At 48.7% G+C, this 27,232-nt stretch overlaps 1 protein-coding gene and 1 long non-coding RNA gene across 2 annotated transcripts in view; one reads left to right on the plus strand and one right to left on the minus strand.

The window, feature by feature from the left end:
- Positions 1-75: 75 nt before the first annotated feature.
- Positions 76-16,043, minus strand: FAM180A (family with sequence similarity 180 member A). Its single transcript, XM_026511589.4, has 3 exons — positions 15,703-16,043; positions 5,394-5,494; positions 76-3,943 (listed from the first exon to the last, which is right to left on the minus strand). Exons 1-3 carry the CDS (start codon positions 15,776-15,778, stop codon positions 3,599-3,601), a joined length of 522 nt encoding a protein of 173 aa, XP_026367374.1. The 5' UTR covers positions 15,779-16,043; the 3' UTR covers positions 76-3,598.
- Positions 1,211-27,232, plus strand: part of LOC113264641 (uncharacterized) — a 192,804-nt gene continuing 166,782 nt past the window's right edge. Inside the window, exons 1-3 of the long non-coding RNA XR_006410890.3 lie at positions 1,211-1,285; positions 13,160-13,262; positions 17,657-17,781. This is a non-coding gene — a long non-coding RNA (uncharacterized LOC113264641). The remainder of the gene's footprint in view (positions 1,286-13,159; positions 13,263-17,656; positions 17,782-27,232) is intronic.

A 27,232-nucleotide genomic window follows, 5' to 3' on the forward strand; every position in this document is an offset into this window, starting at 1 on the left:
CCCCGTTCAACCCCTAGACCACTTCAAATTCCTTGGTGAGATAATCTGACATAACAAAGATTCCACGGAGCCTAGTAAACTCGATCATGACGTTTTTATTACACTGTTAAGTGAATAATTGTTAAATAAAATTAGGTAGGGTGAGCGACACAGTTAAGACCAGTAGTTCTTCTTCAGGACTCTATCCATTTTTTAGATGAAGAAAACATTTTCCGGAATACTAGACTTGAGAAATAGAAGGCAGGTTTCACTTAGATGAGGTATCTAAAGTAGTCAAACTCTTAGTAACAGAAAGTAGAAAGGCAGTTGCCAGGCACTGTGGGGGAGGGGGGGAGGGGAGTTGTTCCAGAGGTATCATTTTTTTGCAAGATGAAAAGTTCTGGAGATCTGTCATACCACAGTGTGCATGGAGCTGACACTATTATACTGTGCACTTAGACATTCAGATGGTGAATTTCACGTTGCGGTTTTTTTTACCACAATTTAAAAAAATGTAAGACGTTAAAATGAGTTAGGAAGCTAAGGGGCGCCACGTAAAGACATTTGACAGACGCTTGATTTTGGACTAGTTCACCTGTGGAAATATCTTCTGACCGATTTATCAGTGAGGTGGTTCTCTTTTCGATTCAAGGTGAGATGACAGAGGATTGGAAGTTTCAGCACATAGATGTTTTTCGATGTCTCTTGAGTGACACCAGAGGAAGCCATGAAGGTGCCAACTCTAGAAGACGGTTCCAGAATTTTTAGATCCTAAAAGTCTCCAGCAGTATAGAGATGGCAGAATTAGTTACAGGCAAATTCCATAAGTTACAGGCAAATTTCCATAAGTTCCATAGGTTACAGGCAAATTTCCATGACAGACACTACACCCTAGATTATTCTGTCTCTGTGTACATATGACAAAATGTGACCCAGTTGTGATCATGGTGTTGCAGAGCGGTATTCATGAGTCAAGATGGGACAGTCTGTTTCTGTCCAGTCTACTACTTTACTGTTCATTGAGCAAGGGTTGTGTCTTGGGGTGGTGGTGGTGAGTGTTATATTTGATTTTGCATGTAAATGAAGTTATTAATATAAACTGTTCTTGTGGGTCAACAGTCAATTTGTAGTCAGCCTAAAATAGTCATTAATAATGTCATCTAGTTAGTAAAAATGGAATTTTCATTTGTCTTTAAAAAAGTCATGCCCTTCTTGTTTCTCTTTTTTTTTTTCCAGTCATGGACTGCCGCATAAATATGGGCCCCGATTGATGACTACGCAAATGCCTTCAGTTTTTTGCAGCAGGGTGAGTGAATTACCACTGGTCCTGGGAACCATCCTCCCATTCATGGATCTCCTACCCCTCAGAGCAGCCAGGTATATCATAACATGGAAGGCAGGGCCTACAGGGTGGTCTTCCCACCCACTGACTGGAAGAAAGCGCTCAGATCCTTCCCGATGGGGGCGGAGCCCTGGGGTGGGATGTGAGACACTGAGGTTGGGCTATTGCACAATGTCGAAGGGTTGAGGCCTGTCTCACCTCCTCCCCACCCCTCATTCAGGGAAAGTACAAATAGTGAAGGCAGACCATGAGGCTCATCTGCCTTTTGGGAAATCCTGACCCTGTACATTGACCTTTGTTTGAGTCAGACAGTGATACCCAAAGGGGGCAGAAAGACAGTGAGCGTCAGAGTGCAGGCAGGCAGAGCTCGAGTGAGCAAATGTCAGCCAAAAAGCACTGGGAGAGGTCTCTAAGAAGTGGATACAAAGATAATCAAAATTGGGCCCAAAGATAGAGCAGAAGAGACACCAACTAAAATAAAGAGACCAGCTTAGTGACCATGTCATAGAGAACACGTAATATTAAAAAGGGAAAAACTGAACAAAAAGCAAGTATCAGAGACTGCATTTGAGGAAGGTAGGGAGAAGTATAACCAGGGAATGAGAACCAGAGAGACCGACAGCTATTAATCTTCTGAATCCAAGAACATGAGGATGCCAAGCTGTATTCTTCTCTGATGATGACCACCTTCTTCCTCCATCCTGCTATTTCTCCAAGCTGATCATACAGCTTGTGCTGCTCAGCAATCATTTATTCAAAGTTTTTAAGAAATGCAGAGCAGCTTCAGGCATCATCAAATGACAACAGTTAAATACCCATTTCAGAATCAAATTTAGCCTGATAAGGTCTCACTCATTCAAAGGTTAGACCTCTTGCAACGTTAGCCTCCAAAACCCAGCCGTCAATCTAGGAGAGGTAGAAAGATCTCTGAGCTGGTGGGGAGTCTGTTCAAGAGCCCAGTGCTTTTCTGCTAGTGGAGATCTTCATCTATTAACTCATATTTAACATAGAATTTAACATAGAATTATAACAAGCCTAGCCGTCTTGTGTGATAGCAGGTGATAGCAGCTAAAAAAGAACACATTGCGAAGGGTGGGTTATGTTGGCAAGAAAGAAGAGTGCATCTTACAGCCTCACAGTGAAGAAGGCAGCTGAAGAGCTCACAGCACACACAGAATTAGCAAAGCCTTGGGCCTTCCAGGATTGGGGCAAACAGTCCAGCAGACCCCGTAGGTCCTGCTCTCCTCCCTGTAATAGCTCACACTTAGCTCGATGGGCATGGAAATTTCAGAGTTAGAGCAATCTTAGAGGTTATTTTAATCCAGCTCCTTCATCAGGATGTTTCAAAGATACTGAATAAAAGCTTAAGGTGTTTCGTATGTAGAGTTTAAAAAGGTGCCAGGTCAATATTGCTCAAAGGAAAGTTCTGGCATTTGAAAGGGGAAATCCTGTCATCCGAAAATCACTTTTACTTGGAGCACCTCATTTTCCGATGATGCTGAATGATTTTCAGCATTTGGATAGACATGGCCGTTGGTGCCACCTCTTCATTAGTGTGATGAGGGTGACCCTCTCCGCATTAGCTTGCTTTCTCTGTTCAGAAGACCAAGCAGGACTGTTTGCAGGCTTTCTGTGGACCCCCTTCATGTTTCTCCTCCGTATTAGATCAGCTTCCAGAGAAGAAGAATCAAGACATATAGGTCATAAAATTACTGATTTTCTAACTGATTCTTCTTGGTGACTTTTGGAAAAGGTGAGAAGTATATCTTTGACCAACAATGTATTTATTTGGCTATAGCTCTAGGTTGGTTGGGTTTTTTGTTTTGTTTTGTTTTTTGTTTTTAAATCTCTTACTATAGAACCTTCGGGAAGATGTTCGATCAACCTCACAGCGTGATGTCTGTCCCCCATCTTCCCACCATGCCCAAACCTCTGCGTCGTCTCCTCTAGCCCTGTGCTCACGCTCGGGTGTTTGTGGCAGTTGCTTGGTGTTGAAGCGTGGCTGAGACTCCTACATATCACCAGGCCAATCATTTGGCCTTTGGAGGCTTCTCGAATTCCCACCCTAGCCCCTTCTTCCAGCCCAGGTCACACCATGACCTGAATCAGATGGGCTTGTGAGGAATCTACCAGGGGCAAAGAACATGGCATCATTTATTTTACCTCTGCTACTCTGAGCTGGTGGCATGTGCTTTGTCGCTGGGCTCTGTAAACGGAGTAGAGAATGAAGAGTATTCAGGTTACTGTGTGTGCTGGTCCCTGCTGTGCGCCAGTCTCTCAGGGAGTCACTCTGGGGCCTGAGGACCGCATCAGGTCATGCCGCAGGGCCTGGAAGAGGCTACGGAAGGACTGGGCCCAGATGTCCTTCTGATGCCCTTGGGACAGGGCTGTGCGGTAGGCCGTGTAGGCCAGGGTCAGCGCTGTCCTTTCGAAGTCCTCTTTCTTGAGGATGCCAGGGTGGCTGGAGAGGCTGGCGCTCAGCCGGCGGATGTCCGGGATGCGCTTGGGGATCACGTCATTGCAGATGATGCGGAAGTCAGAGGCCTTCCTCAAGGAGGCGAGCTCCTCGTCCTTGATGGAGATCTGCAGGTCAGGGCTGATGTCAAGTTCAGCCAGCAGGAACTGGAGAGAGACATGGGACGTGGAAAGACATGAAGCATTCGGGCATCGTTGAGGACATCAGTGTGTTCATTCTCACGTACGTGCATTTAGGGAGGCTGCTGCGTCTCCAGTTTCGATTTCCCACTAGCTGTGTAACCCTGGATGAGTTACTTAACTTCTCTAAGCCTCATTCCCTCCTCTGTGAGACGATTAGTGACAACAGTACTTCACTGGGATATTGTGAGAAGTAAGTAAGACAAATGAGGACAGCATCTAATACGGTGCCTGGTACAAAGCCACTATTTCAAGGACTGCTTATTGTGACTAGAGGCCTGGACCCACGCGCTAGTCCCTGCTTCCCTTCCTCCCTTCCACCCAGCAAAGATCTTCTAGAGCACAAACTGACTATTTTGGGTAATTTAAAATCAGAAGCTGAATTCGAAGAATGCAGAAAATTGTGCTAGGAATTAAGTGGGATACAGAGATTTGTCCTTGTTTCTCACCTGTTCTTAAAAAGTAGAGCTCTTCCAGGAACCTCAAAAATACCTCTCGCACTCAGAGTTCTAACTTTCCTCTCTGTCTCTGACTCCTCCTGGCTCTAATCCATCCCCCATGCTACTGTCTGCTATCTTTCGAGAACAGATCTGTTCATGTGACTCCCAAGTTCAAGACTTGGCAAAGTTTGTTCCCCATGGCAGGATTGGAAATCTCTTCCCCTTCCCCCAGCTCAACGGCTTGGCTGCAGTAGGCTGTGTCTCAGCCAGACAGTTCTGGTACATGGAAGATGTGAGAGGATGTCAAGGCAGGAGGGGAATTTTGGAGATCATCGTAGTTCCTCCTTTAACAATGGAGGAGATTCAGGCCCAAAGAGCCATGGCGGCTGACATGAGGTCACACAGCGGATGGGGGCAGAACCGAATGACAGCTCAGATCTTGAATGTGGAATTTTATCATGGAACCAGTCCAAGCAGCCTTGGGGAATTTACCTGCAGTTTGGAGAACGAGTGGGGTCTTAGTGGCCCAGGAGAGTAAGGCAGAGGAAGAGAGCTTCGAGGTGGCCCCAGCCCATCAGAAATGGAGCTATCCCAGCATGCAGTTCCTGGAGACATGCCTCTGCTCAGACACCTGGCGTGGCATTGCCTGAACACTCCTGACCAGCCCTGCCTCAAAGCCTCTGCTTGGGAATGTTGCCCTACTCTGCTGCTTGGGTGCTCGTGGTGGCTCCTCGGGGCCCAACGGAAATCTCTGATTTTGCCTCAACTGAACTCCTGATGCCATCATTCCCTGTCCTGGCGTGTGGTAAAGGAGAGGAGATACGAGGAAGACCTGACTCTGGGACGGGCAGGATGCGATGAACCCACAACGTAGTCTAGACCAGTCCCTCCGGAGCTTAGGTCCCTTTTCCAAAAAACAGAGAGAAGGTGCAGCGCCTTTTGCATGACTTGAATTGACCACTTTCCCTTCTGCCTACCTCATAGAGCAGTTCGACTTCCTCCAGGGAGCTCTGCAGGACAGGGTTCAAGGGCATTGATGAGGATCGCTTTGGCCGATGGGCAGCAGGAAAGAGCACGGCTGCAAAAAACCAGAGTTAGCTTGAGGGGCTGCACTGTGCACATGGCCTGGAGGCCGGCCAGCCAGTCCGGAGTGTGACTGAGTCCAGGTGGCGGTGGCCATGAAGCGGGGAGAGCTGACAGACGACTCTGGTGTGTTCCTGAGCACTCCCAGGCATGTCAGATGTTACTATTTCAGACCAACGATTTCAAACCTGGCTGCTCACCAGAATCATCCCAGAAAGTTTTGAAAAATACGTATGTCTAGGGGTATGTATACCCTAGGGAATTTATGTAAAACAAAATAAAACAGACATGAGCAAATCGACAACCCTCCCCACCCTCCCAAATTCAACAGATGAGTTCTCTAATAATACTGCTCCCTTTGTCAATAGGACGGTCTGGTTTATATTTATTGACAACCCTTTTAATCAGAGGATCGGACTTCTGGCTTGTCCCCGACCATCTGAGATATAGCGGCCAAGAATCTGAATACAGGTGACAAAGTACAGGAAAGGAGCTGCCACAGACCCTGATGCCTGGCCCCAAGAGTGCGGGCAGCCAAGCTCAGGGCTTCCCCCAAGGGCTGGCTGACTTAGAGATGCATTGGGTATGAAGTCAATGACTTGTCAATGTTACTCCTTGGTGACTGCATTTAGAAGTTGTAGCTGGAGGAAGATGGATGAGCTGCTAGAGGTAGGGGGGTAGCCGAATTAGGAACCGACAGAGGACAGGTGAAGAAGAAGACCGACTATTGCAGAGTATGGGAATAATCACGACAAATTGTAGTTCTCCAGGATCGTGTTGGGTGGGAGCAGACAGCCCTGTTCACCCCACAGCGCCACCTTGTACCAGGGCACTGTGCAGGCGTGACTGGTCACGCCGCTGTCCGCTGATTTAAAAAAAAAAAAGATGCATCTTCTTCAAGACACTTGATTGTGATGTGCTAGAAGCCTGGCAACTAACTGTAAAAGTCCAAGAGACTTGGAGGCAAAGTCGCGCCCCCTGAATTTGTGCGACCCACAAATTGTATAACCATACACGACAGCTCTTGATAATGGTGCCCTTGGAACCGTCAGGAGTCTAGTGATGTCCAGTGTCCTCTGGTTAAAGAAGGCAGGGCACTGCATAAGCGTTTTGGAAGGTTTTCTATCGGAAGTGATACAAATGAAACATCTTCAGTGTAAAGGACATTTTGGGAAAAGCTCACTGGTAGGCATCTCCTACTTCGCGGAAAAAGCTGGTTGGATGTCGTATTGCTCTCCTACTGCTTACTCTGTAACTCATTATCTATACCACAGGTTCCTCCCGGGCTAGGATAAATATGGTTTCGTGTTTCTGTGCCCCCAGCAGAGCCTGGTAAGCCGGGCTGACCCGGTTCTAGACCGAGATGTGACCTGCCTCTTTCTGCGCACCCTTCTTTTCTTCTTACCATGAAAGGGTGGATGAAATCCCATTCTCAGGATAGGATCCGAGAGCAACTTCTTTAATTCTTGTCCTGGGATTCCATTCTTATTGTGAAATTACAGGTGTTGTTCCCTTAAAAAAAATTCATACCCCAGCAGGTGAAGGGGATAGGAGAGGATGAATGCTCTGGGCATGGAGCCCTTTCAGCTTCCTGTCATCTCAGACTTGGGATGGCCGCCTTCCAGGAAGTTCTTTACGGCTTAACTGTCTCCTGGTGAACGCCAACGCTCCTTTAACACACACACCCCAAGTGGACCCTGAATTCTCAAAGAATGGGGAAGAAAATGCTTCCAGATTCAAAGCTCAGCTTAATAATGAAGAAACTATTGTTTCTAAGTCCTTATTCTGATTCTTTTTAAAGTGATGACACAATTGGGGAAGATCAGAAATAGCTTCAGCCTCTAGACAGGAGACCGATCATTGCCCCAGAAAGTGTGTGTGGGGGGGGCACAGAAATCTGAAAGATGGACCCTTCCCTTCTTGTTCTCCTGCGCCACATGCTTCCACCACCTTCTGCCGGAGCCCTGCCCATTGCCACAGCTGCTTGGACCGTGTGTCAGGCAGGTGCTTTCCTACTGCCCTGGGTGTGGAAACGCAGCCAGCCGGTGCCAGACATCTGAGAGGCCCAGGTCTGACTCTCTGGAAACGAAGTGAGGCCTACAGAGGATAGATTCACCTTCAAGGAGTTGCTAGAGGTGGGAGTGGGGGCGAGAAATAAGCTATGTCTGGTCCCTGGCAAAACATTTGGGTAAAAGGTTAAATATACAGTCACTCCCGATGTTCTGGTCTACAACAGTGAAGGCTGGACTCTGCCAGAAGGCAAATGGCCCACGTGAGAGCTGACCAGCTCCCAGAGGCTGTATGTGCAAAGCTTTAAACTAGACTTGCTCCCGCGGGGTTAGACACACAGCCTTGCTTCCCCAGGAAGCCTTTCCCGCAACCCCGCTGCCCACCAGTGTCCTTTCTCTAACTCCTTATGCCTTCTGCATCCTGTCCCCACATTTCACGTCTTGCCGTCTGTCACCCCAAAGTGCTTGTCAGGATGGCCAGCCCCTGGGAGCGAGGGAGGAAGTTTATGCTTCCCCTGCTTGACCTCGATGTCTGCATAACGCTGGGCTTCAAGGGAAGGCTCGGTATATATGTGGGGATGAGTTTAAAGATGAGCAAGGGATTTTGGGAGGTGCCTGGCTGGCTCAGTGGGTTAAGCATCTGCCTTCAGCTCAGGTCATGATCTCAGGGCCCTGGGATTGAGCCCCATGTTGGGCTCTCTGCTCAGCAGGGAGTCTGCTTCTCCCTCTCCTTCCGCTGCTCCTCCTGCTTGTGCTCTCTCTCTTTGCCAAATAAATAAATAAGTAAATAAAATCTTTTAAAAAATCTTAAAAACAATAAAGATGAGCCAGGGATCTTCAAAAAGCCTCACAAAACCAAAACACCCATGGAGACTCTTGAGGCTTTGTTGGGGTTTCTCCTGTCCTGCCAGCTCGTCGCCTACCTGTATGGAGGTTATTATAAGTTTGGCTTCCCGCTCACTGTGGGTGATGAGTAAACCACTTGGGGCAGCACAGCCTCCACCAGGCTGATGGGGAGATATGAGGGCTCCCCACTGGATGGCCATTAGTGTCGGCACCTTCCCTGAGAGAGGGGACAGAGGGGAACAGTGTGGGAGGCCAGAGACGGGCAGAAGGGCCCCACGTCCTCCTTATGGTGCCATCTGAGCATGGAGCCCCAGGCAAGAAGGCTATGGGGACAGGTGTGTCAAGATACTGACTTCATGTGCCTTTTGCTTGATGTAAAACTGGGCCAGTTTGTTTTCTTCTTCTCCACTCCAACATTCTGCAGCCAGCCTGCTCCCCAGCTATTTTTCTTCAGGATGTGAATGTGTCCACGAGGACCACTTAGGGTGACCAGGGGACCCTAGAGGCTTCCATGTCTCCCAGCACGAACATCTGCTGCACAGCTAGTCTCAGGGCAGGGAGACCGTGAGCTTCTCCCCTCCTCCCCAACTCCCTGGACATATGAGCCTTGTGGGGGGAAATTGAGGGTTTATGGTACATTGGACAGATCAGCAGAGAACAAAGGATTCACTTGCTAAAGGTCATGGACATGCACTGATCCTGTCCGGGAACCAGATCCGGATCCAGAGATTCGAGAGTCCTGTGTTGGGGCGTGTTCTGTCCGCATCTTCTTCTTCTTCTTCTTCCTCCTCCTCCTCTTCTTCTTCTTCTTTTTTTTTAAGATTTTATTTATTTATTTGATAGAGAGAGAGGCAGTGAGAGAGGGAGCACAAGCAGGGGGAGTGGAAGAGGGAGAAGCAGGCTTCCCGCCGAGGAGGGAGCCCGATGCGGGCCTCGATCTCAGGACCCTGGGATCATGACCTGAGCCAAAGGCAGAAGCTTAACAACTGAGCCACCCAGGTGCCCCCTGTCCGTATCTTCTGCTGAGAGATGCATATAGACCGCACACCAAAGTTGTTAGAATGTGAAGTTCAGATACCGTCACCACGCGTGAGCCCACTGTGTGCTGGTCAGTGTGCGCCGTGCTTTCCACGTGCGCCTTGGGGGGTGGGCACTAACACGCCAATTCAGAGATGAAGAAACGTGGAGGTTAAGAAACTTGCCCTAGGCCCCTCAATTTGTTTGCCGTAGGACTGAGATTAAATCCAGACCTCGCAGGCTCCCAAGCCCTATCTCACTGATAGGGAGAACAATGCTATCTTTTCCGAGGTGTACCGGCCTGAAGACTGGGCTCAGGAAAGATAGTGTAGTTAATTATGAATGAATGCATTTGGTATAAAACATATTCTGAAATGAACCACACGTAATTTTTTTTTTAAGAGAGAGAGTGCACGTGAGCAGGGGGAGGGGTGGAGGGAGAGGGAGAGAGAATTTGAAGCAGACTCCATGCCCAGAGCAGAGCCCGACACAGGGCTCAATCCCACGACCCCGAGACATGACCTGAGCCGAAATCAAGTCGGTCGCTTAACTGACTGAGCCATCCAGGTGCCCCTTACCGCACATAATCTTAAAAATTCTCTAACTTTGGTTTATAACCCTATGATATGCAAGGTCACATTACTGCAGCCCCATGGTCACTCTCCTACATAGACCCTCAGCTCCCTTGCTCCCTCTTTATTCCTCTGCAATCACTTGGCCAAGTCACAGCCCATCCTGTCACCTGTCCACCACTGCACCTGTGCACCCGAATGTGGCCGGAACAAAACACAACCCTGTTACATGTTCTCATTCTGAGTTCACGGTCATCCCGCACACAGGAGCCTTTCCACGCTGCGCGACCGCAACCCGGATTTCCTGGTTCCTCCTGCTTGGTCTCACACCTTCTACTCTTTCCTTAAAGCGGCTGCCTGCATCCTGTCCTTAAACTCTGACTTCTCTGTCACTGTGCCCACGCGCCCCCCTGGAGCCGACTTCTCCCTGCGCACGAGTGACGTCGCCCAGGAAGATGGCACCCAACCTTCCCACCTGGCCTCTGTTCTCTCCTGCGTCTTTCATTTCCCCCTCACTACTGGATCTTTCACACCAGCAGGAACGCTGCTTCTGTCTGACTTTCAGCTTCGCACTCCAGGCCAGACGGCCGGCCACCCGGCCACCTGCAGGCCTCTCCCTGCCCATTTGTAATAGATGCCTCTCCTGACCCCAGACTCAGTCCCAACCCCAAAGCGTGCACACACACACGCACACACCATACACCCCCACCACACACACATGCACACGTATGCACATACACCACACATACCACACAAACACACATACTGCACACATACAAACACTGCTCCCCAGCACACCCACCCTGCTGGCTATAGTCTTCCGCATCTCTCTCAGTTGCTCAGGCCAGAGACCTTGGAGACATCATTGATTTTCCTCTTTCACATCACACACCCAACCAACCAGCAAGCTTGCCGGCTCCACCTTCAGAATATATCTGGAATCCGTCTACTGCTTGCAACATCTCCGCTAGACTCCCGGTTCAAGGCTTGAGCGCCTCCCCTAAAGTTGTCTTAGCTTCCAATCTTGGCTCCCACCCTCGTTCTATTCTTTTTTTTCTTTTAATTTATTCATTTATTTGGGGGGGGGGAGAGAGAGAGAGCATGTGCGAGCAGAGGGAGAGGGAGAGAGAATCTCAAGCAGACTCCCTGCTGAGCCCAGAGCCCAGTGTGGGTCTTGAACTCACGACCCTCAGATCATGACCTGAGCCAAAATCAAGAGTCGGATGCTTAACTGACGGAGCCACCCAGGAGCCGCATCATTCTATTCTTAATACGACTAAAGTGCTTTTGTGAAAACAGGTCAGATGCTGTCCCTCCTTTGTCCAGAACCCTCAGTAGCTTTCCCTATCACTCAGAGTAAATGCCAAAGATCATCAAATGGCTACCAGATGCTACATGATTTGCCTTCTTCCTGCCTCCCTGAGCCTGTAATTCTCCCCTGGCTCCTGCCACCCCAGCCACAGGCCCCTTCACTGCTCCGTAAGCACACGAGGTATGCTTCTGCCACAGGGCCTTTGCACTTCTGCTTCCTCTGCCTGGAATACTTTCTCCAGGGATTGCATGGCTTACTCCCATGTTTCCTTCAGGCCTTTAGTCACCTCTTTAGGGACAGCTTCCCTGATTTCTGTATTTAAAAGTATAATCCCTTATACTGTGTCCCTAATTTATTGTCAGCAAACGAACCAGATGTCTTACTTATATATGTGTTTATGTCTGTTTCCCTCACTAGGATGTCAGCTTCCGGAGGGCATGGGGTCCTGTCTGTTCTGTTTGATGCTGTATTCCCAGTGCACAGTATTCTGCTCTCAACTAGGAGTAGATGATCTCATAGAAACACATTAACTACCCTTGTCACTAAACCCCATTCTTTTCAAACAGAGTGCTTTACTAAATCCTTTTCTCCCCTCCCTTTTTTTTTTAATAGGCTCCACGCCCAGTGTGGAGCCCAAGGCGGGGCTTGAACTCACTACCCTGAGATCAAGACCTAAGCCGAAATCATGAGTCAGATGCTTAACAGAATGAACCACCCAGCTGCCCCTAAATTCTTCTCTTCCTAACAGGATGATTCTAGAACTTATTTTTAGTTCCAGGTGCTGGCTAATTATCAAAATGTAGATGTGATCTCCTGTCTCTACCGCCCCCTCCCTTATTCTCTGAGGAGCCTGTCTTCCTGCCTGGGAGAAGCTACTTTTAGTGATCTCAGTCAAAGCTGCCACCTGTCTCCCCCACACCTTAGCCTGTCCAAGCTTTCTTGTCCATACATACAGACATAAGTCTCCTTAAATGGAAGAGCCTGTCTTTGCAGCCTGACCTTCTCGTTGACTTTTTGTAATCTGGGATAAAATTCTTCCTCCCTGCAATCTTCCAAATATGTTTAATAGAACAGAATGGTATTAAGGCTAACCATGGTTCCCACATAACTACACAGCATTTGTACCAAAGAGCTTGTTGGAAAGGATTCAAACTGCACACCATATTGAGCCAAACTACGATATTTTTAACAATACAGTTGAAGCAACTCAATGGAAATGGTGATGGGTGTGGAAAGGGAAAACTCTCATTTATGAAAGATCTTTTGTGAGATCTTACTGATGTCATTTACTTTTCTGCTCCCGGGCCAACCCTTCAGGAACGCAGTGACATTCTGAGGGAGCCAGGATCTTGGCCCCGTGGGTTGGGGTCCTCTGGGAGTGGTTCTGAAAGGGTCAGACTGCCCCCCATCCCCACCCCAGGGAGCCTAGGGCCAGGGAGCAGGGAGCACCCAAGGGGTGGGGAGGGGATGAGGGAGGACAGCCAGGCTCTGATGCCGCAGAAGTGGGGTGGGTGACAACCTCCAGCTCTAGTCTTCCAGCTGAGTGATCTGGGGCTTCTCGACTGCTTGCCCATCTTCTAGTTTCCTCACCTGTGGATGGTCAGAAGGGCACCTGCCCCGGGGACTCACTGGGGCCACGGGGCTGTGCTCAGTCCTGTTAGCCAGTACTTACTGAACACTGATCACAGGCCCTTCCCTTCATGCCTGAAAACACACACAACTCTGAAAGGGACTCCTGAAAATGACATAAATTCCACCTGAATTTATGTCTGAATTTATAACTGAAGGGCCATCCTTCCCTATTAACTTGCTTTTAAAAAGAATAATTTACATGTACTTAATAAAAACAGTTCTAGTATGTAATACATACATTTCTTTTTTTTCTTTTTTCTCTTTTTTTAAAGGCTGGTTAGTTCCCCTCAGCCCCCCAAGTGGTCCAGCAGGACAGCAGGACCTGGGGGCTTGGGCCAGGTGTGTCCGGCTTCCGGCTGGCCCCGCTAACCACAGGTGAGTCATCGGGTCTCTGTGAAGTCCCTGCGGCTGGAGCGGGGATCCGGCTGGGCTGGTGTGGAAAGCTGCCTCCCAGGGCGGAATCCTAGAGAGCGCTTCTAGGGAGAGGCCCCGAGAATGGTAGGAAAAAGGCCGTCCTGACAGCAGGGTGTGTTCCTTTTGGGTTTATTTCTACATTTCCACTTGGGGGCAGGGGACGGGGGAGGGTGGAGGCCAGGGTGCTGGTGGGGGAGGGGCGATAAAGGCGGGGTGAAGGGGGCGTGGAGGGGGGCTTCGTGGGCAGAGGGGGAGGACCCTGCTGGGAGAGGTCGCCCTCAGGCTGTTCCTACAGGGAATTCTTCTAAATGAGGCCTGGCGCTGGGGGCGGGGTTGGGGTAAGGATGAAGACGAAAGGAACAGTTAAGTACATTTGGAAAAATTGTTTTTTATTTGGGTGTGACTCCCATTCCATCTTTAAAAAATGGCGACTGAGTATTCCTTTTATAATTAGGAAAAAATGTTAAAAATGAAAAAAAAAATCAACTACGTGGAAGACTTTTGATGATGGTTGGAGGGACTCTATCACTGGTTGACTCTGCCGGGAACCGCTAATCTAGCACTTAACAAAGCCGCCTCACCATAGCCTCTGTTCCAGCTGTGTTGGCTTCCTGTCTCCAGACAGATTTGTTATTATTATTTAGGGGCCCGACCTTCCCCAGGAAGGGGGTGGACAGGGCATTGGCTTCTCGGACGTTGCTATAGAACCTTCTGCTGAGTGGGAACCTCAAACTTTCTTCCATGAAACTTTTTTCTTTGGTTTAAGTGATAGGTAATAATTCACTTTGATAAGCTTCTTCACCGTTTACAAAGCATTTTATTTACATTTTGAATTATGACCCTCACCACACGCAGTGAAGATAAGCTCTGTTATTGTTAATATGGGACTCGTTTGTGAACCGAAGCTCAGAGAGGTTCAGAGCCTTGCCAGACATCACACAGCCAATGAGAGGCAGAGCTTAAATCTTTGAGTTTCCTGCAGGATTGCCCATGACGTGGCTATGGTGTTTACAGCCTTGTTACAAATCCAATTATCTCATTCGGCTTTCTAACAGCCTGTGCATTGGAAGGGTGGGTATTAGCAAATTAGGGAAGGACCCCAGTAGCACACAGGGCTAAATGACCAAAATGTAATGCCAAGGTCTTTTTGCTCTCCTAAATGTTGCCTCCAAAGTTTGTGCACATCACGAGCAGGGAGGGGGGTTGTGTGATGTTCTCAGAAGAAAAGGAAAATGCTCCATTAATTATTTGCCTCTGGGTAACAATCATTTCACAGCTCAGCTCAGAGAATTGGCAAATCATTGATCTCAGGCTTAAAAATGAGGGCATAAAACCCAAATAATGAATAAGGAATGGTTTTCGCTCCCCACCCATGTCAGATTCATTTGCTCTGGTCCACACTGGCCGCTCCTTCCTTCCCCCGCACTCTCCTTGAGAACCTGGAGGCTCAGCCCCACAGCCACCCCTCCCGCCATGCCAGTCTGTGCCCTCTTTTGGCTCTCTAGAAACACCTGTGAGCCTGCCTTCTTTTTCCAGTGCTTCTGGGGAGACAGACTTCTGTTGACTTTAGGCAGTGGAAAGGGCTGAGTTGAGCTCTGCTGCATGGAGTGGTCCACACTACTCCTCCCTCAGTCCCCAACGGTGATCAACTCTGATTGGCTGGACACGCCACCAGTGTCTGCCAACAGGAGCCACTCCTGGGCATAGAGAAAAGATGCCACGGGGTCCCATGGGAGAGGACGGCAGCCATGAGGGAACAGCCTTGCCGGGCTCCCTCCTTTCCGAGGTGGACCGCAGGGCGGGTGGAAGTAGCTGTCTGACGTACACCTGAGTGAATGCTGAAGGGTCACTCTTCCTCTCCTGCCACTGGGCGAGCTCTCTCCAGCTGGAAAGATGTGTCCACCCCTGCTCAGAGCAGCATGGAGACCTCCATGTGGACAGCCAGTGCCCAGGGCCCCTGGTCGGGGTCCCCCAGGTAACAGGCCTTTTGCACCCCAGCACCCCCAGTCCCATGATACTAGCGTCAGTCCTGGTACCTGCTCTTCATATGCCCTGCCTGGTGGTGGCAGCTAGGGATAGGGGGTGCTCAAGGGAGCCTGCTCACGGTCTTGGAAGCAAAGATGACTTAGCTCTGGCATGTCAGAAAGGCATGCCCTCTGTGTTCTTCACCTCGACCGAGTACCCTCCGCGGCTTTGATAATTTTCAGTGTCCCATCCCTCATCAGCTTCTAGCACCTTCTAACATGTCAAGAAGCATAAAGCAACTGGCAGAGAGGAAATAAAAGGGGGGAGTACAGGGCTTCTAATTTCCTTCTACCACCTTACTCTTTGCCCCCCAAATTCCTAATTGTATTTAAGAAAGAGTAATGAACATCAAACAGACAAATAGAAAGCAACTTACCCCTGCTCCACCTGTGGGACACAGTAGCCTGGGCATCGTAACACAATAGCAGAAGCAGCAGTGTCTTCCAGCACATCTTTTCTTCCCAAAAGGTGAAACGTTGTCCCCAAACCCAATGGGACCCCGGGAGCTACAGGTATGCCAGTACTGGTCCTCCCAGTGCGAAGATATAGTTCGTACCCCCCTTCCCTTGGCGGAAGTGCACAGATGCCCTCTCCCGCCCCAGAAGGGTGGAGGCAGAGGCGGCCTCTTGCGGGGGAGGGGGGGGGACAGGAATTGGGACCTCTGCTAATTCGACTCTCTCCGGGATTGGGGGACTGGGCTTCCACAGAGAGACTCTGTTTTTGAGCACATCTGGAGTGACTCACGGGGCATGTGATCTCCTTGGCAGTGGGGTGGATAAATATAATTTCTGTACTTGAGTTCCATGTGTTGGATGGACCCACTGGAATTTTTCTTTAACAAACAGACTCGTGGAACTTGTTAGAGAGCCCGGCAGAGAGCTGGCTGCTGTCCCCGTCCACACACACACACAGCAGAGCCAGGGGCGAGGGCTGCTGGAAGAGCCGGGAGGCTTGGCTGGCAGACGCTGGGGCTGACAGCCCAGAGCTGCCTTCAGGACAGCAGAGTCATTGTGGTGTCTGGGCTGAGTGTCACTTGTTGCCCTTCCCCGGAGCTGGGCCTAGCCATACTGGTGCCTAGGGTGGGCTCCGAGAGCCTTGCCCAGGTGGTGGATGGATGGGCAGCCAGCAGTTGGGAGGAGCAGAAGTAGAGCTGTGCTGTGACGCATGGGTATGGTATATGCAGCTAACGATCCGGGGACCCACAGTGCACCTCTCCTCCCATTCATGTTCATGACACCCCGATTCCTGAACTGCGTCTAGCTAGACTTGAGACCAGACCACTTTGATTCTCCCAAGCAAAACGGCAGTGTTTTTCCATGATCTTGTTTTGGGTAATTGATTAACTAGCTTTTGTCAAGATATAATCGATCTATAACATTGTGTAGGTTTAAGGCGTGCAGGTGCTGATTTGATTTGGGGCACGTCTGTATTGCACTGTGATGACCACTGGAGCCTTAGCTAACGCCTCTGTCATGCCGCGCGATTACGATCCTTTCTTCTGGTGAGAACATTTGAGGTTCATAATCATTTTTCAAGTATGGCCTAGACAGACAGACATCGTGGTTTTTGTCTCGTATCTTCACCTTCTCTGAAGGTGCCAGAGCTTCAAGGACATTTCAGGATGACTTAACCTCACAGGTTTCCAACCTGTGGAGGTCGTGCCCAGGGCGAATGGGTCCCTGGGGAGACTTCAAGATCTCTCTGCTTTGATCAGAACACCTTTAAGATTTTATTTATTTATTATTTTATTTTATTATATTTTAATTAATTAATTAATTTGAGAGAGAGAGAAAGAGAACATGAGCTGTGGGGTGAGGTGGGGGCAAGCAGACTCCCCGCTGAGCAGGGAGCCCGATGTGGGACTCGATCCCAGGACCCTGGGATCATGACCTGAGCCGAAGGCAGACGCTTAACTGACTGAGCCACCCAGGTGCCCCCAGAACTCCTTTTAAAAAATCCGTTCTAAGAAGTGGCTTGAAAAACAAACTTGACTATAAAATTTGAAAACCACTGATCTTACTAATATTAACAACAGCTCTTGGCGCTTCCTTTGTTTCGGACACTGTGTTAGGTCCTCTCCCTGTCTCGGTCGATTTCATGCTGGCCCCGAGCTATGAGGTCAGTACAGGACTGCACTCCTGTCCTGTGGACGTATAATGTGAGTCACAAATGTAATTTAAAATTTTCTGGGAGCCCTGTTAAAAAAAGTGAAAAGGAACAGTATCGCGGCAATCATAATAACATGTTTCATTTAACCAAATGTATCTAAAATACAATTTCTATGTGTAATCAGTATGAACATCAGCAGGGTATTTTTGATTCGTTTTCAGACCAAGTCTTTGAAATCCAGTGTGTATTTCCCGCACCACAACTCCGTTCGGACCAGCCCCATTTTAAGTATCCAACAGCCACGTGTGACCGGTGGCTACTGCCGTGGGCGGAGCGAGGCTGGAAGGTAAGAGGGCGGGTCCTGTCGCCAGAGCAACACGGGAAGTGTAGTTAACACTTATCGCCTCACCTAAGCTCTACTTTGTCGGCCACTGTCACATGTACAATGAAATACTATTAGCTGTAGTAACTTTGATATACATTATGCCCAGGACATATTTATCCTGTAACTGGAGTTTGTACCTTTGACCCACCTTCTCGCATTTCTTCTACCTCTGGCTACCGACAATCTGTTCTCTGCTTCTTTAAGTTTGGTTTTTTAGATCCCACATATAAGTGAGATCGTATAGGATTTGTCTTTCTCTATCTGGCTTATGTCACTTAGCATAATGTCCTCCAGTTCCGCCCATGTTGTTGCAAATGGCGTGACTTCCTCCTTTCCTATGGCTGAAAATATTCCACTGTGTGTGTGTGTGTGTGTGTGTGTGTGTCTTTGTATATACACACACCACATTTTCTTTACCCATTCATCTGTCAGTGGACACTAGGTTGTTTCCATGTCTTGGCTATTGTAAATTATGCTGCAGTGAACATGGGGGTGCAGATGTCAATTTGAGATGGGGATTTCGTTTCCCTTGGACATATACCCAGGAGTGGCATCGTTGGATCATGTGGTAATTCTAGTTTTAATTTTTTGAGGACCCTCCATACTGTTTTCCACGGTGGCTACACCAATTTACATTTTCACTCACAGTGCTCAAGGGTTCCCTTTTTCCCATATCCTCATCAACACTTGTAATTACTTGTCTTTTTGATGATAGCCAACCTAATAACAGGTATGAGGCGATAGCCCATCATGGTCCTGATTTGCATTTCTCTGGTGCTGAGTGATGTTGAGTGCCTTTTCATATACCTGTTGGTGACTTGTATGTCTTCTTTGGAAAAATGTTCAGTTCCTCTGCCTGTGTTTTTTAATCAGACTGTTTTTTTGCTATTGAGTTTTACGAGTTTTTTTTTTTTTTGTATGAGTTCTTTATATATCTTTGATATGGATCCCTTACCAGATATGTGATTGGCAAATATTTTCTCCCATTCTATAGGTCGTCTTGTCATTTTGTTGATGGTTTCCTTGGCTATTCAGTATACTTCCTTCTTAAATCTGCAAAGATTGCCCAAAGGACCTAGCACGGGACTGGGCACTCCAGCTGACCATTGAATATTTGTTGACTGATGCAGAAGCAGAGAAGGTGCCAGCTCCCCCTGTTCTCTTGCTGGCACTTCCGTGAGCGAGGCAGTGCTGGGGAGGGAAGATGGACATGACTGCCTGGCCACGGGGAAGCCAGGGCCAGAAATCACACTCTTGGCCTCTCGTCCTGGACTTTTTCATAGGTAGGCTCAAATCACCAAACTGTCACCTCCTAATTCCTAAGCTGAACTGAGGATTGGCTTTTGGATTTGGGCTGGGAATGAATGTGTTTGTAACTAATTTCATTTCATAAGATGATGAACTAGGCCTTCTCTCCCACCACTACAACTTGGCCGCAGGAGGGAAGCGCCTCGTTTCTCCAGGAGCCTCACTGAAGTCTTGAAAAACCCTGGTCTAATGCACAATTCCCACCCCCCTCATTTTTTTGTTCGTTTTTCTTGTTCCATGCTGCAATTCTGCTCACATTGGGTAAGACTGGCAGGCAAATGGAAACCTTTTGTGACAACACAGTAAACCCACAACAGAGGAGCTTCCCCGAGTTACCGATTATGCGAAGAACACTTAGAGGGTGGGAGGATGTGCCCCTTAAGGGAACAGTTTTCAAGGACATTTTTGCCTCTGAACCCCCGCGGCACTTCCCTGCGTACTTCTCGTCAGCACCGGTCGCTTTACAGCTTAGTTGCCCCGTCCATTTACTGAGTTCTGACCACACACCTTATTTTATTTCACTCAGTTTTCATAGCAGTTCTGTTCAGTGGATACTATAATAAAGCCTGTTTAGAGATGGCAAACTGCAGCTTAGAAAGCTAAAGGGCTAGGGTCACACAACTGTCAAAGGGGAGGTCCTCCCATATCCTGCCTTGCAGGGGCTGAGATGAAAACACGACACTAGTAAAGCAGCTTCTCTGCTTGGGCAGCACGATGTGGCCGAGGGACAGCTGGCCTGGGCCCATGTAATTGGGAGTAACAGGTGGGGGAAGATTCTGTTCATTTTGAGAGTTCCAGCACAGAAACGCCACAGTCAACACCCATTTGTCACGCACTCCTCAATTCATCGAATCTTTGAGGATCAACTCTGTGCCAAGCAATAGGCATGTCAAACCAAATGAGACATGGTCCCTGGCATCAAGGATCTTTCATCAGGGAAATAGACACCTCTATAGCTATTTAGAATACGCGATATTAGATTTAATGATGGAGGACCCTATGGTAGGAAATGAGAGGAGAGGGCTATCTGGGAAGGCTTCTTGGAGGAGCTGACACCTAAATTAAGTTTTTAGGGATGAGTTGGATTTAATTAGGTCATGGGGGAAGGGACGGCGGGGGTGGGACAACCTGGAAAATGACACAGTGGGGCGAGACAACTTGATGTGTATGTGGGACTGAAAGTGGTGACGTTGTTGGAAGATCAAGGGTGAACCAGGCAGTGGTGGGAGGCAGGCTGGGAAGGAGGCAGGGCCCCGTCATGGAGAGCCTTCTGTGCCACACCTGGACTGTATCCTGCCAGGAATACGGAGTCCTGGAGGCCACCACCAGGGGAGCGAGGTGGCGAGGTTTATGGTGGCTTTGCTGCAGAGGGTGGATTGGATAGGGTAGAGACCACTCAAGGGGGGAGCAGATGCAAAGTTCTAGGGAAAGGTGATAAGGACCTGAATCAGGGCAGGAGCTAGTGGTAAAGGAGAGGAGGGCGTGATTCGAGAAAGATCAAAGAGGCAAAATCGGGAACACACAGTGATCCCTCAGAGTAAGAGCTGAGAGAGGGAGAGAGGGAGCAGACAAGAAGTTCTGGGGTGTCCCCAGCTGAGACTGTGAACACAGAAGGAGGAAGTGCTGGTTTCAGGACGCTGTGATTTCAGTGTGGAAGTGTTGAGTTCGTGTGCTGGGCCTCATGTTACTTGGTTTCTAGGTGCTCGCTCCCTGCCATACTGTCTGTATTGTGCCGCTGCTCTTTACCTGGGAGCCCTGGGGATGGCTTCTCATTCTCTGAGCACTCCCTTCGACACACGGATTGTCTGCTGTGCTCTGCAGCTGTGAGGATGGGATAGAGTTTCAAGTCTTCCCAGGGAGGAGGGTCACTTGTGGATGGATTGGGGTATGAATGAAAATAGATCCCCCAGTGGAAGCAAACATGGACACCATGACATAACTCTTCGGGGAAAGGGGGACCAAGGCTCCCCTCTTCATCTGGTTGACTCCATTCATCCTTTGCATTCCGGCTCAGGTGTCCCTCTCCCTGGGAGCCCTTCCTGGCCTCCCTGACTAGAGTGATACCCCCAGTGAAGCATGTTCATAGCTCTGTAAACCTACCCTCTGTATCTCAGCCTGGTTGCAATTTTACTTTGTGATATTTTGATGAAGGCTCTTAAACTGTGCACTGTAGCCCCATGAATGCAGGGATCATGCTAGTGTTTGCTCACCATTGTATCCCTAGAATCTTCTGGCAGTTTGTAGGTGGTCTACCAGCAAGGCAGTCAGGCAGTAGAGGTCTCCTGTCAAGGTCCTAGCAGAAAACAGTTGGCACTCTCTGAAACGGAATTAGAGAGTCTAACAAAGTGACTCTTTATAAAAGAATGAAAGGGTTAAGGGACCAATGCAGGGACTCTTCACAGTGGTGGCTGTTACCACGTGTTATAGTTTGAAATAGGTCCTTCAAGAAGATATTTTGAAGTCCTAGACCCAAGTTTCTGTGAATGTAATCTTATTTTGAAATAGGGTCTTTGCAGATGTAATCAAGTTAGGATAAGGTCATTAGGGTGGGCCTCCAGCCAATATGACTGGTATCCTTAGAAGAGGAGACACAGACAGAGACGCATAAGGAGAAGACAGCCATGTGAGGAAGGAGATGGAGATTGGAGGGATGCACCTGTAAGCCAAGGAAGGCCCACGATTGTTGGCAACCATCAGAAGCTAGAAGAGGCAAGGAAGGATTCTCCCCTACATGTTTCCGAGGGAGCATGGCCTTACCAACACCTCGTATTCAGACTTCTAGCCTCCAGACCTGGGAGACAATACACCTCTATTGTTTTCAACCATCCAATTTGTGGCGCTTTGTGACAGCAGCCCTGGGACACTCGTACAGCCCTCCTAGGCTTCAGGGACAAGGGGAGGAAATCCATTGTTTGCAGTGACCGGTAGCAGAGGGACCACCTGCCAGGAAATGTGGTCCAGGTGGAAAGATGCAGCCAGGGCAAGCTACAGCCTAGCAGGGAACAGGGGAGTAGATGCCTTGACCTCTCTCCGCTTCCACTTTCTAATTTCCATCTTCTGCTCCCATTAGCCTGACCCAATGGGCAGCCAGAGGGCAAGGGAGTGGGGTGGTGTGGTCTGCGGAAGCTTCTGAAGTGCACAGCAGAGTGGCCAAGGGGGAGAGTGATGTGGAGGCAAGGGGAGTAGATCTTATCCAGTAAGTAAGTAAGTAAGTAAGTAAGTAAATAAGTAAGTAAAATGAATGGGAGCATGACAGGGACGGAATGCCAAGGTCATTCTTGTTTCTAGTTTGGGAACAGACGATTTTATGGCACTGCTCTGTTTCCACCAGGAGGAGAAAAGAGAGGAGACATAGGTTTTAACAGTTAGGACTTGGGCGTCTGGCTTCGAGCCCTGCCCCCTGACTCCGCACCCAGGTTCTGGGGCTTCTGAAGCCTCCCTCCTTGTTTGTGCCGCCAGCACCTTGAGGCTGGACACTATTTTGAGGCTTTAAGTGCGGTGATCTGGTATGGCACCAGAAACACAGCTGTAATTATGAAGTGCCAGCCTCGACAGCAGGAAAGTCACCGGCCCGTAAGAGTTGCCAACATAAATGACTCAGTAGGATGTGCACACTCGAGCCAGCCCAGGCCAGGACGCCCTCCTGCCACGCAGAGGTCCGCGGTGCACAGAGGAAAAGGAACATCAGGGTAATTAGGCTCCTGAGTCGATGTAAGGCCTCCGCATCCAGTGGCCAGCTCTGCGAGCTGGAGCAGTAATTTGGGGGAGCAAAGGGGAGGACCATGAATTGATGGGCCAATTGAACAAAATGGGCCAGGTCTCTCGTCTGGGGGAAATACCGTCAAGCTCGGGCTGCGCGGGCAAAGCCTCTGGAGCTGGGTTTACGTGGCCCCACAACGTCTGCCATGCCATCGGCTCGGCGGCCTGGCTCTTCCATAGACCACGGGACCACGTGCTCTCCATTCTAAATGCAAGTGCCTTGTCTCGGGAGGCCAGAGAGAGGAGACTGTATTTTTGTTGGACTTTGTTCAGTCTGGGATCTTTGTATTTCTCAGATTAAAAATAACCAATTACACCCCGTGTTTCTAGGGTGTGTGCGTGTGCGTGTGTGTGTGTGTGTGTGTGTGTGTGAAGGAGGGAGGGGGTAGCTAAAACAGGGACATTGCCTATGTACAGATTTAGCTGGAACAAAGTCTAGATGTTCCCATCCATCCTTTAGGGTTTTGAATGGTAATAATGATGCTACTAGTCCCTCTTAGAATTGTCCCCGTTACCTTCAGATGACGAACATTCACTGGTGTCCACCACCACAAGCCACTGCAGGGAAAACGTAGGTGGTGGCGCTGTCCTTGGAGAGGTGACGATTTTTTTCTTCTTTAGCAAAAGGGACTGTCAAACAGGATCCCCCAAACGAAGTTCAGGGAGATCAAGAGAGATAGATAGATAGATCGATTGATCGATCCACCTGACTGATGCGGGAGAGAAGGGGGTAGGGGTTCTGGGTCTGTGAGGTGCTTGCTGGAACCCGTCCCGATCCAGTTCTCCCTCACCTGAGGAAGCGGCTGAAGGAATCTTTGGGGGGGGGGGGCTCAGGTCTTCAGTATAGCTTTTTTTTTTTTCAGTTTTATGGAGACATAATTGACACACATCACCATATAATTTAAGGCGTACAGACGATGGTTTGATTCACATACGTTGTGAAGTAATGACCATGAGAGCCTCGGCTACCATCCACCCCCTCACGTAGATACAATAAGAGGCAAGACATTCTCCTCGTGATGAGAGCGCTCAGGAGCTCCTGTTCTGATACGTCACACGGCAGGGTTAGCTGTGGTCATCACGTCGTGTGTCCCATCCCTAGTCCTTATTCATCTGATAACTGGAATTTTGTATCTTCGGACCACTTCCTCCCCTTCCCCTCCCCACCGGCACAGTTTTCTTGCCGTCTAGAGAGATCCCTGCTGTGGCTTCCAGAAGGCACTCTGCTTGTTGCGACTCTATACCCAGGGAAGTGAAAGTCTTCTCCAGCCCTCAGCCCGCCGTGGCTGTTGGCACAGCTAGTGAGAAATAAAGACCATTTGATCCCTCTGCAAGACTTCTCATTTCCTTTGCATTTTCTCCTCCAATGCCCTACCTACATACTAATAAGAACTTGGATATTTTTGGATACGTAAAGGCCAAGGAGCTAGGGCCCTGGAAAACACAAACTGGATTTCCAGCTACGACCCACTGTGGGATGTGGTCGAGGTTGGTGGTTGCTATTTGTACCGCAAACAATAAAGAGGGACATCCCAGTTGCGTAAAAATGCAGAAGTCACGCTCCCTCAAAGAATTATGACCTGGAAGGCAAGACATTTAATTAGAAAAAAACTTCCAATCAAGACACTATCTGGTAAGAGCAGCAGGCATTTAATGTGAGACACAAGCCTTTGGTGTGTTAATCCACTGGGATGCTGGGAATGTTTGGTACAGGGTTTAGGCCTGCCCTGACCAACATACTCTGTGTGTGTGTGTGTGTGTGTGTGTGTGTGTCTGTGTGTGTGTGTGTGTCTGTGTGTCTGTGTGTCTGTGTGTGGGGGGGGAGGTGGGAGTAAGTGTCAGAGAGGTGGTGCTGGTGGCTGGATGATTCCAGAAGGAATTTCTCAGAACGGAAAGTTCTCTGGGGAGGGCATCTTGGCTGCTCTTTGGCTAGGATTCCAAAGAAGCCAAAGACATTGCCGAGACTTCATAAAGGAGGAAGTGTTGACGTCTCTGCAAGTTAAATCCCATCTTCCACCCTGAATTCTTGCCTAGCAGGGATTTGATGAATGGATATGAAAATACGCTACAAAGCTGTTACTTACAGTAAATGGCGGGTGGGCTCTGCTCAGAGCCAGGGGGCGGCTGGGCTGGAAATGGGGAGCAAGGGCCAGGGAGGAGTTGGCGGTTCCTGATCCCAGCAGGCTCCGGGAAGAGAGGCTAGTTATGCAGGGAATTTCCTGCCTCTGCAACCCCCCTAATGCCAATAACCACAGTTGAGCAAATTTACCTCCTGGCCGCTTTGGGGAAATTTTCAAAACAATACCTCAGAAGCTCTTTCAGGTTAGTCCTTAAAATCCAAATCCAGTCTAGGGCTGGTTCATTTCTGAATCAAATATTGGTAAATAACTGACAACTAGGTGATTTCACCAGTTACCAAAATGGAAGAAAATCTCCTCTCTTTTTTCCTCTTAATGCAGAAATGCTGGGGAAAAGAATTTGTTCCTGAAAGAAGAGGTGGGTGGCGGGTAGGGGAGAGGTAAGAAAAATACCCCGGGTTTTGGATGGTACCGTCAGGGCTAGCATGCACCTGGGGGTGGGATGGGGTTGTCAGGAGCTGATGATACATGGGGTTGTCATTTTGAGAAAAACGTGAGAGCAGCTTTGGGAAAGAAACAGAAGGAGTCAAGTAACAGGCAAGCACCACCCCGGCTTGCTGAGGGGATGAATGAGAGAGGCGAGTTCAGGGACCTCCTCCTGTGTGAGTAGAGACCATTTCGTTGCGACATCCCTTTCCCTTTTCTTGTGACCCCATAGAGTAGAGATCAGTAGAGAGATGGAAGTAATTAGGAGGAAAAGGGAAAGGAGAGAAGTTTGGGAGAAAGGTGAGCTCAAGGGCCGAGCTAGGAGGGATAAGAGGAGAGCGGGAGGGAATGGGGTGAATTTGTGTTCCCCCCCACTGCTCTGCCCTTCGTATATTCCCTGTGAGGAGGTTATATGTGAGAAGGGAGGCTGTCATTGGCTGAAACCCATGCACACAGGGAGCACAACAATAATAATTTGGACTACTAGGACTTCGAGTCTCTGTGGTTCAATAAATATCTGTTGAATAAATCTTAAGGCAAAGTGATTTTTTTTTTTTAATGTGTATCATCCCAATGATTGTTCCCAATCTTTCCTCTGCATGTCTAGGAGGAGTATGAGAGCCCTTGCTGTGGTTAAATGAATGTCTGACTTTATGATAGAGTTTGTGCCCTGCAGTTTGACTCTCAAGGTATAATATGGAGTCGTTAGACAAAATAAGAATCAGAAAGAATAAGAACGAGTGGTAGGAATTTATTCAAGGGTCTGTAAACTCTGTCTGATGGAAGCGCTTCGGAGACCTGGTTAAGAGTCCCGCATGGGCCTTACTCTTTCCCACATATCTCAAGGCAGAACGGTTGTTTTCCATGGAGGGCAGAGAAGTTGGCTGAAGTAGACATATTTATTTATATCTCACCGTGTCGGCTGGCCTCCCTCAAGTTGCTTCCAGTGGGTAGAACAGGGGAGCATCTTTCCTAGTTCTCATCTGGTGAAGAGAAGCAGGTGTGTTTCTTGTACTTCTTCTAGTCTCTGTTGGTGAACCCAGAGGTACGGTGTTGCGTTCCTGTGTATGAGGAAACAACCGCTCTCTGCCCTGCGGTTCCGAGAGGACACCGTCATAACCCTGTGCAAGGAGGGTGTCACGGCTGAAAGGGCTTTAGATCACCTAGTACCTCTTTCTTTCTCTTCATGCTGTGACCTGGGGAGGGTGACTTTCATTACAATTCATTGGAACAGAGAATGGAAATATGCACATAAGACTAATTATAAAAAAAAAATCAAATGTGTCAGGAGGAAAGGAACGAATACATGAAGCAAAATGGAAAATGACCCGGATGCTGCTCCAGGGACCAAGCCCAACATTATAGCCTTAAATTAAAACCAATGCAAATATCCATCCATAAGAGAGTGGATAACAAAATGTGGTATGTTCATACGGTGGGATATTATCCAACAACAACAAAGAGCGAATTACAGACACATCATGCAGGAAACTGAAGAACATTGGAGCAAAAGAATGTGAGGTGGATGCGATGTTGAAGAATAAGCAAAACTAGGCTGTGTGACTTCCTGGGGCGAGGGGGGCTGGTGACTAAAACAGGGCAAGAGAGAACTTTCTGGAATGATGGAAATGTTTTATATTTTTGTCCACATGAATGCTTTATGGGTGTGTGTGTGTGTGTGTGTGTGTGTGTGTGATTGAGCTGTATACTTAAGGTTTGCAAATTTTACTGAATGCAAATTGTACCAGAAAAAAACCCCAACAACCCTCAAAACCAAAAGC

The sequence above is a fragment of the Ursus arctos genome, unplaced genomic scaffold (assembly GCF_023065955.2).
Source record: "Ursus arctos isolate Adak ecotype North America unplaced genomic scaffold, UrsArc2.0 scaffold_3, whole genome shotgun sequence".
Taxonomy (NCBI): domain Eukaryota; kingdom Metazoa; phylum Chordata; class Mammalia; order Carnivora; family Ursidae; genus Ursus; species Ursus arctos.

What these genes read in the sequence shown, in the direction of transcription:
- FAM180A (XM_026511589.4), bottom strand. Translation starts at nt 15,778, where the DNA reads ATGTGCTGGAAGACACTGCTGCTTCTGCTATTGTGTTACGATGCCCAG. An exon ending in GTCCCACAGGTGGAGCAGGG is followed by an intron (nt 5,495 to 15,702) that starts GTAAGTTGCTTT and finishes GGTTTTTTGCAG; the next exon opens with CCGTGCTCTTTCCTGCTGCC. An exon ending in AAGTCGAACTGCTCTATGAG is followed by an intron (nt 3,944 to 5,393) that starts GTAGGCAGAAGG and finishes GTCTCTCTCCAG; the next exon opens with TTCCTGCTGGCTGAACTTGA.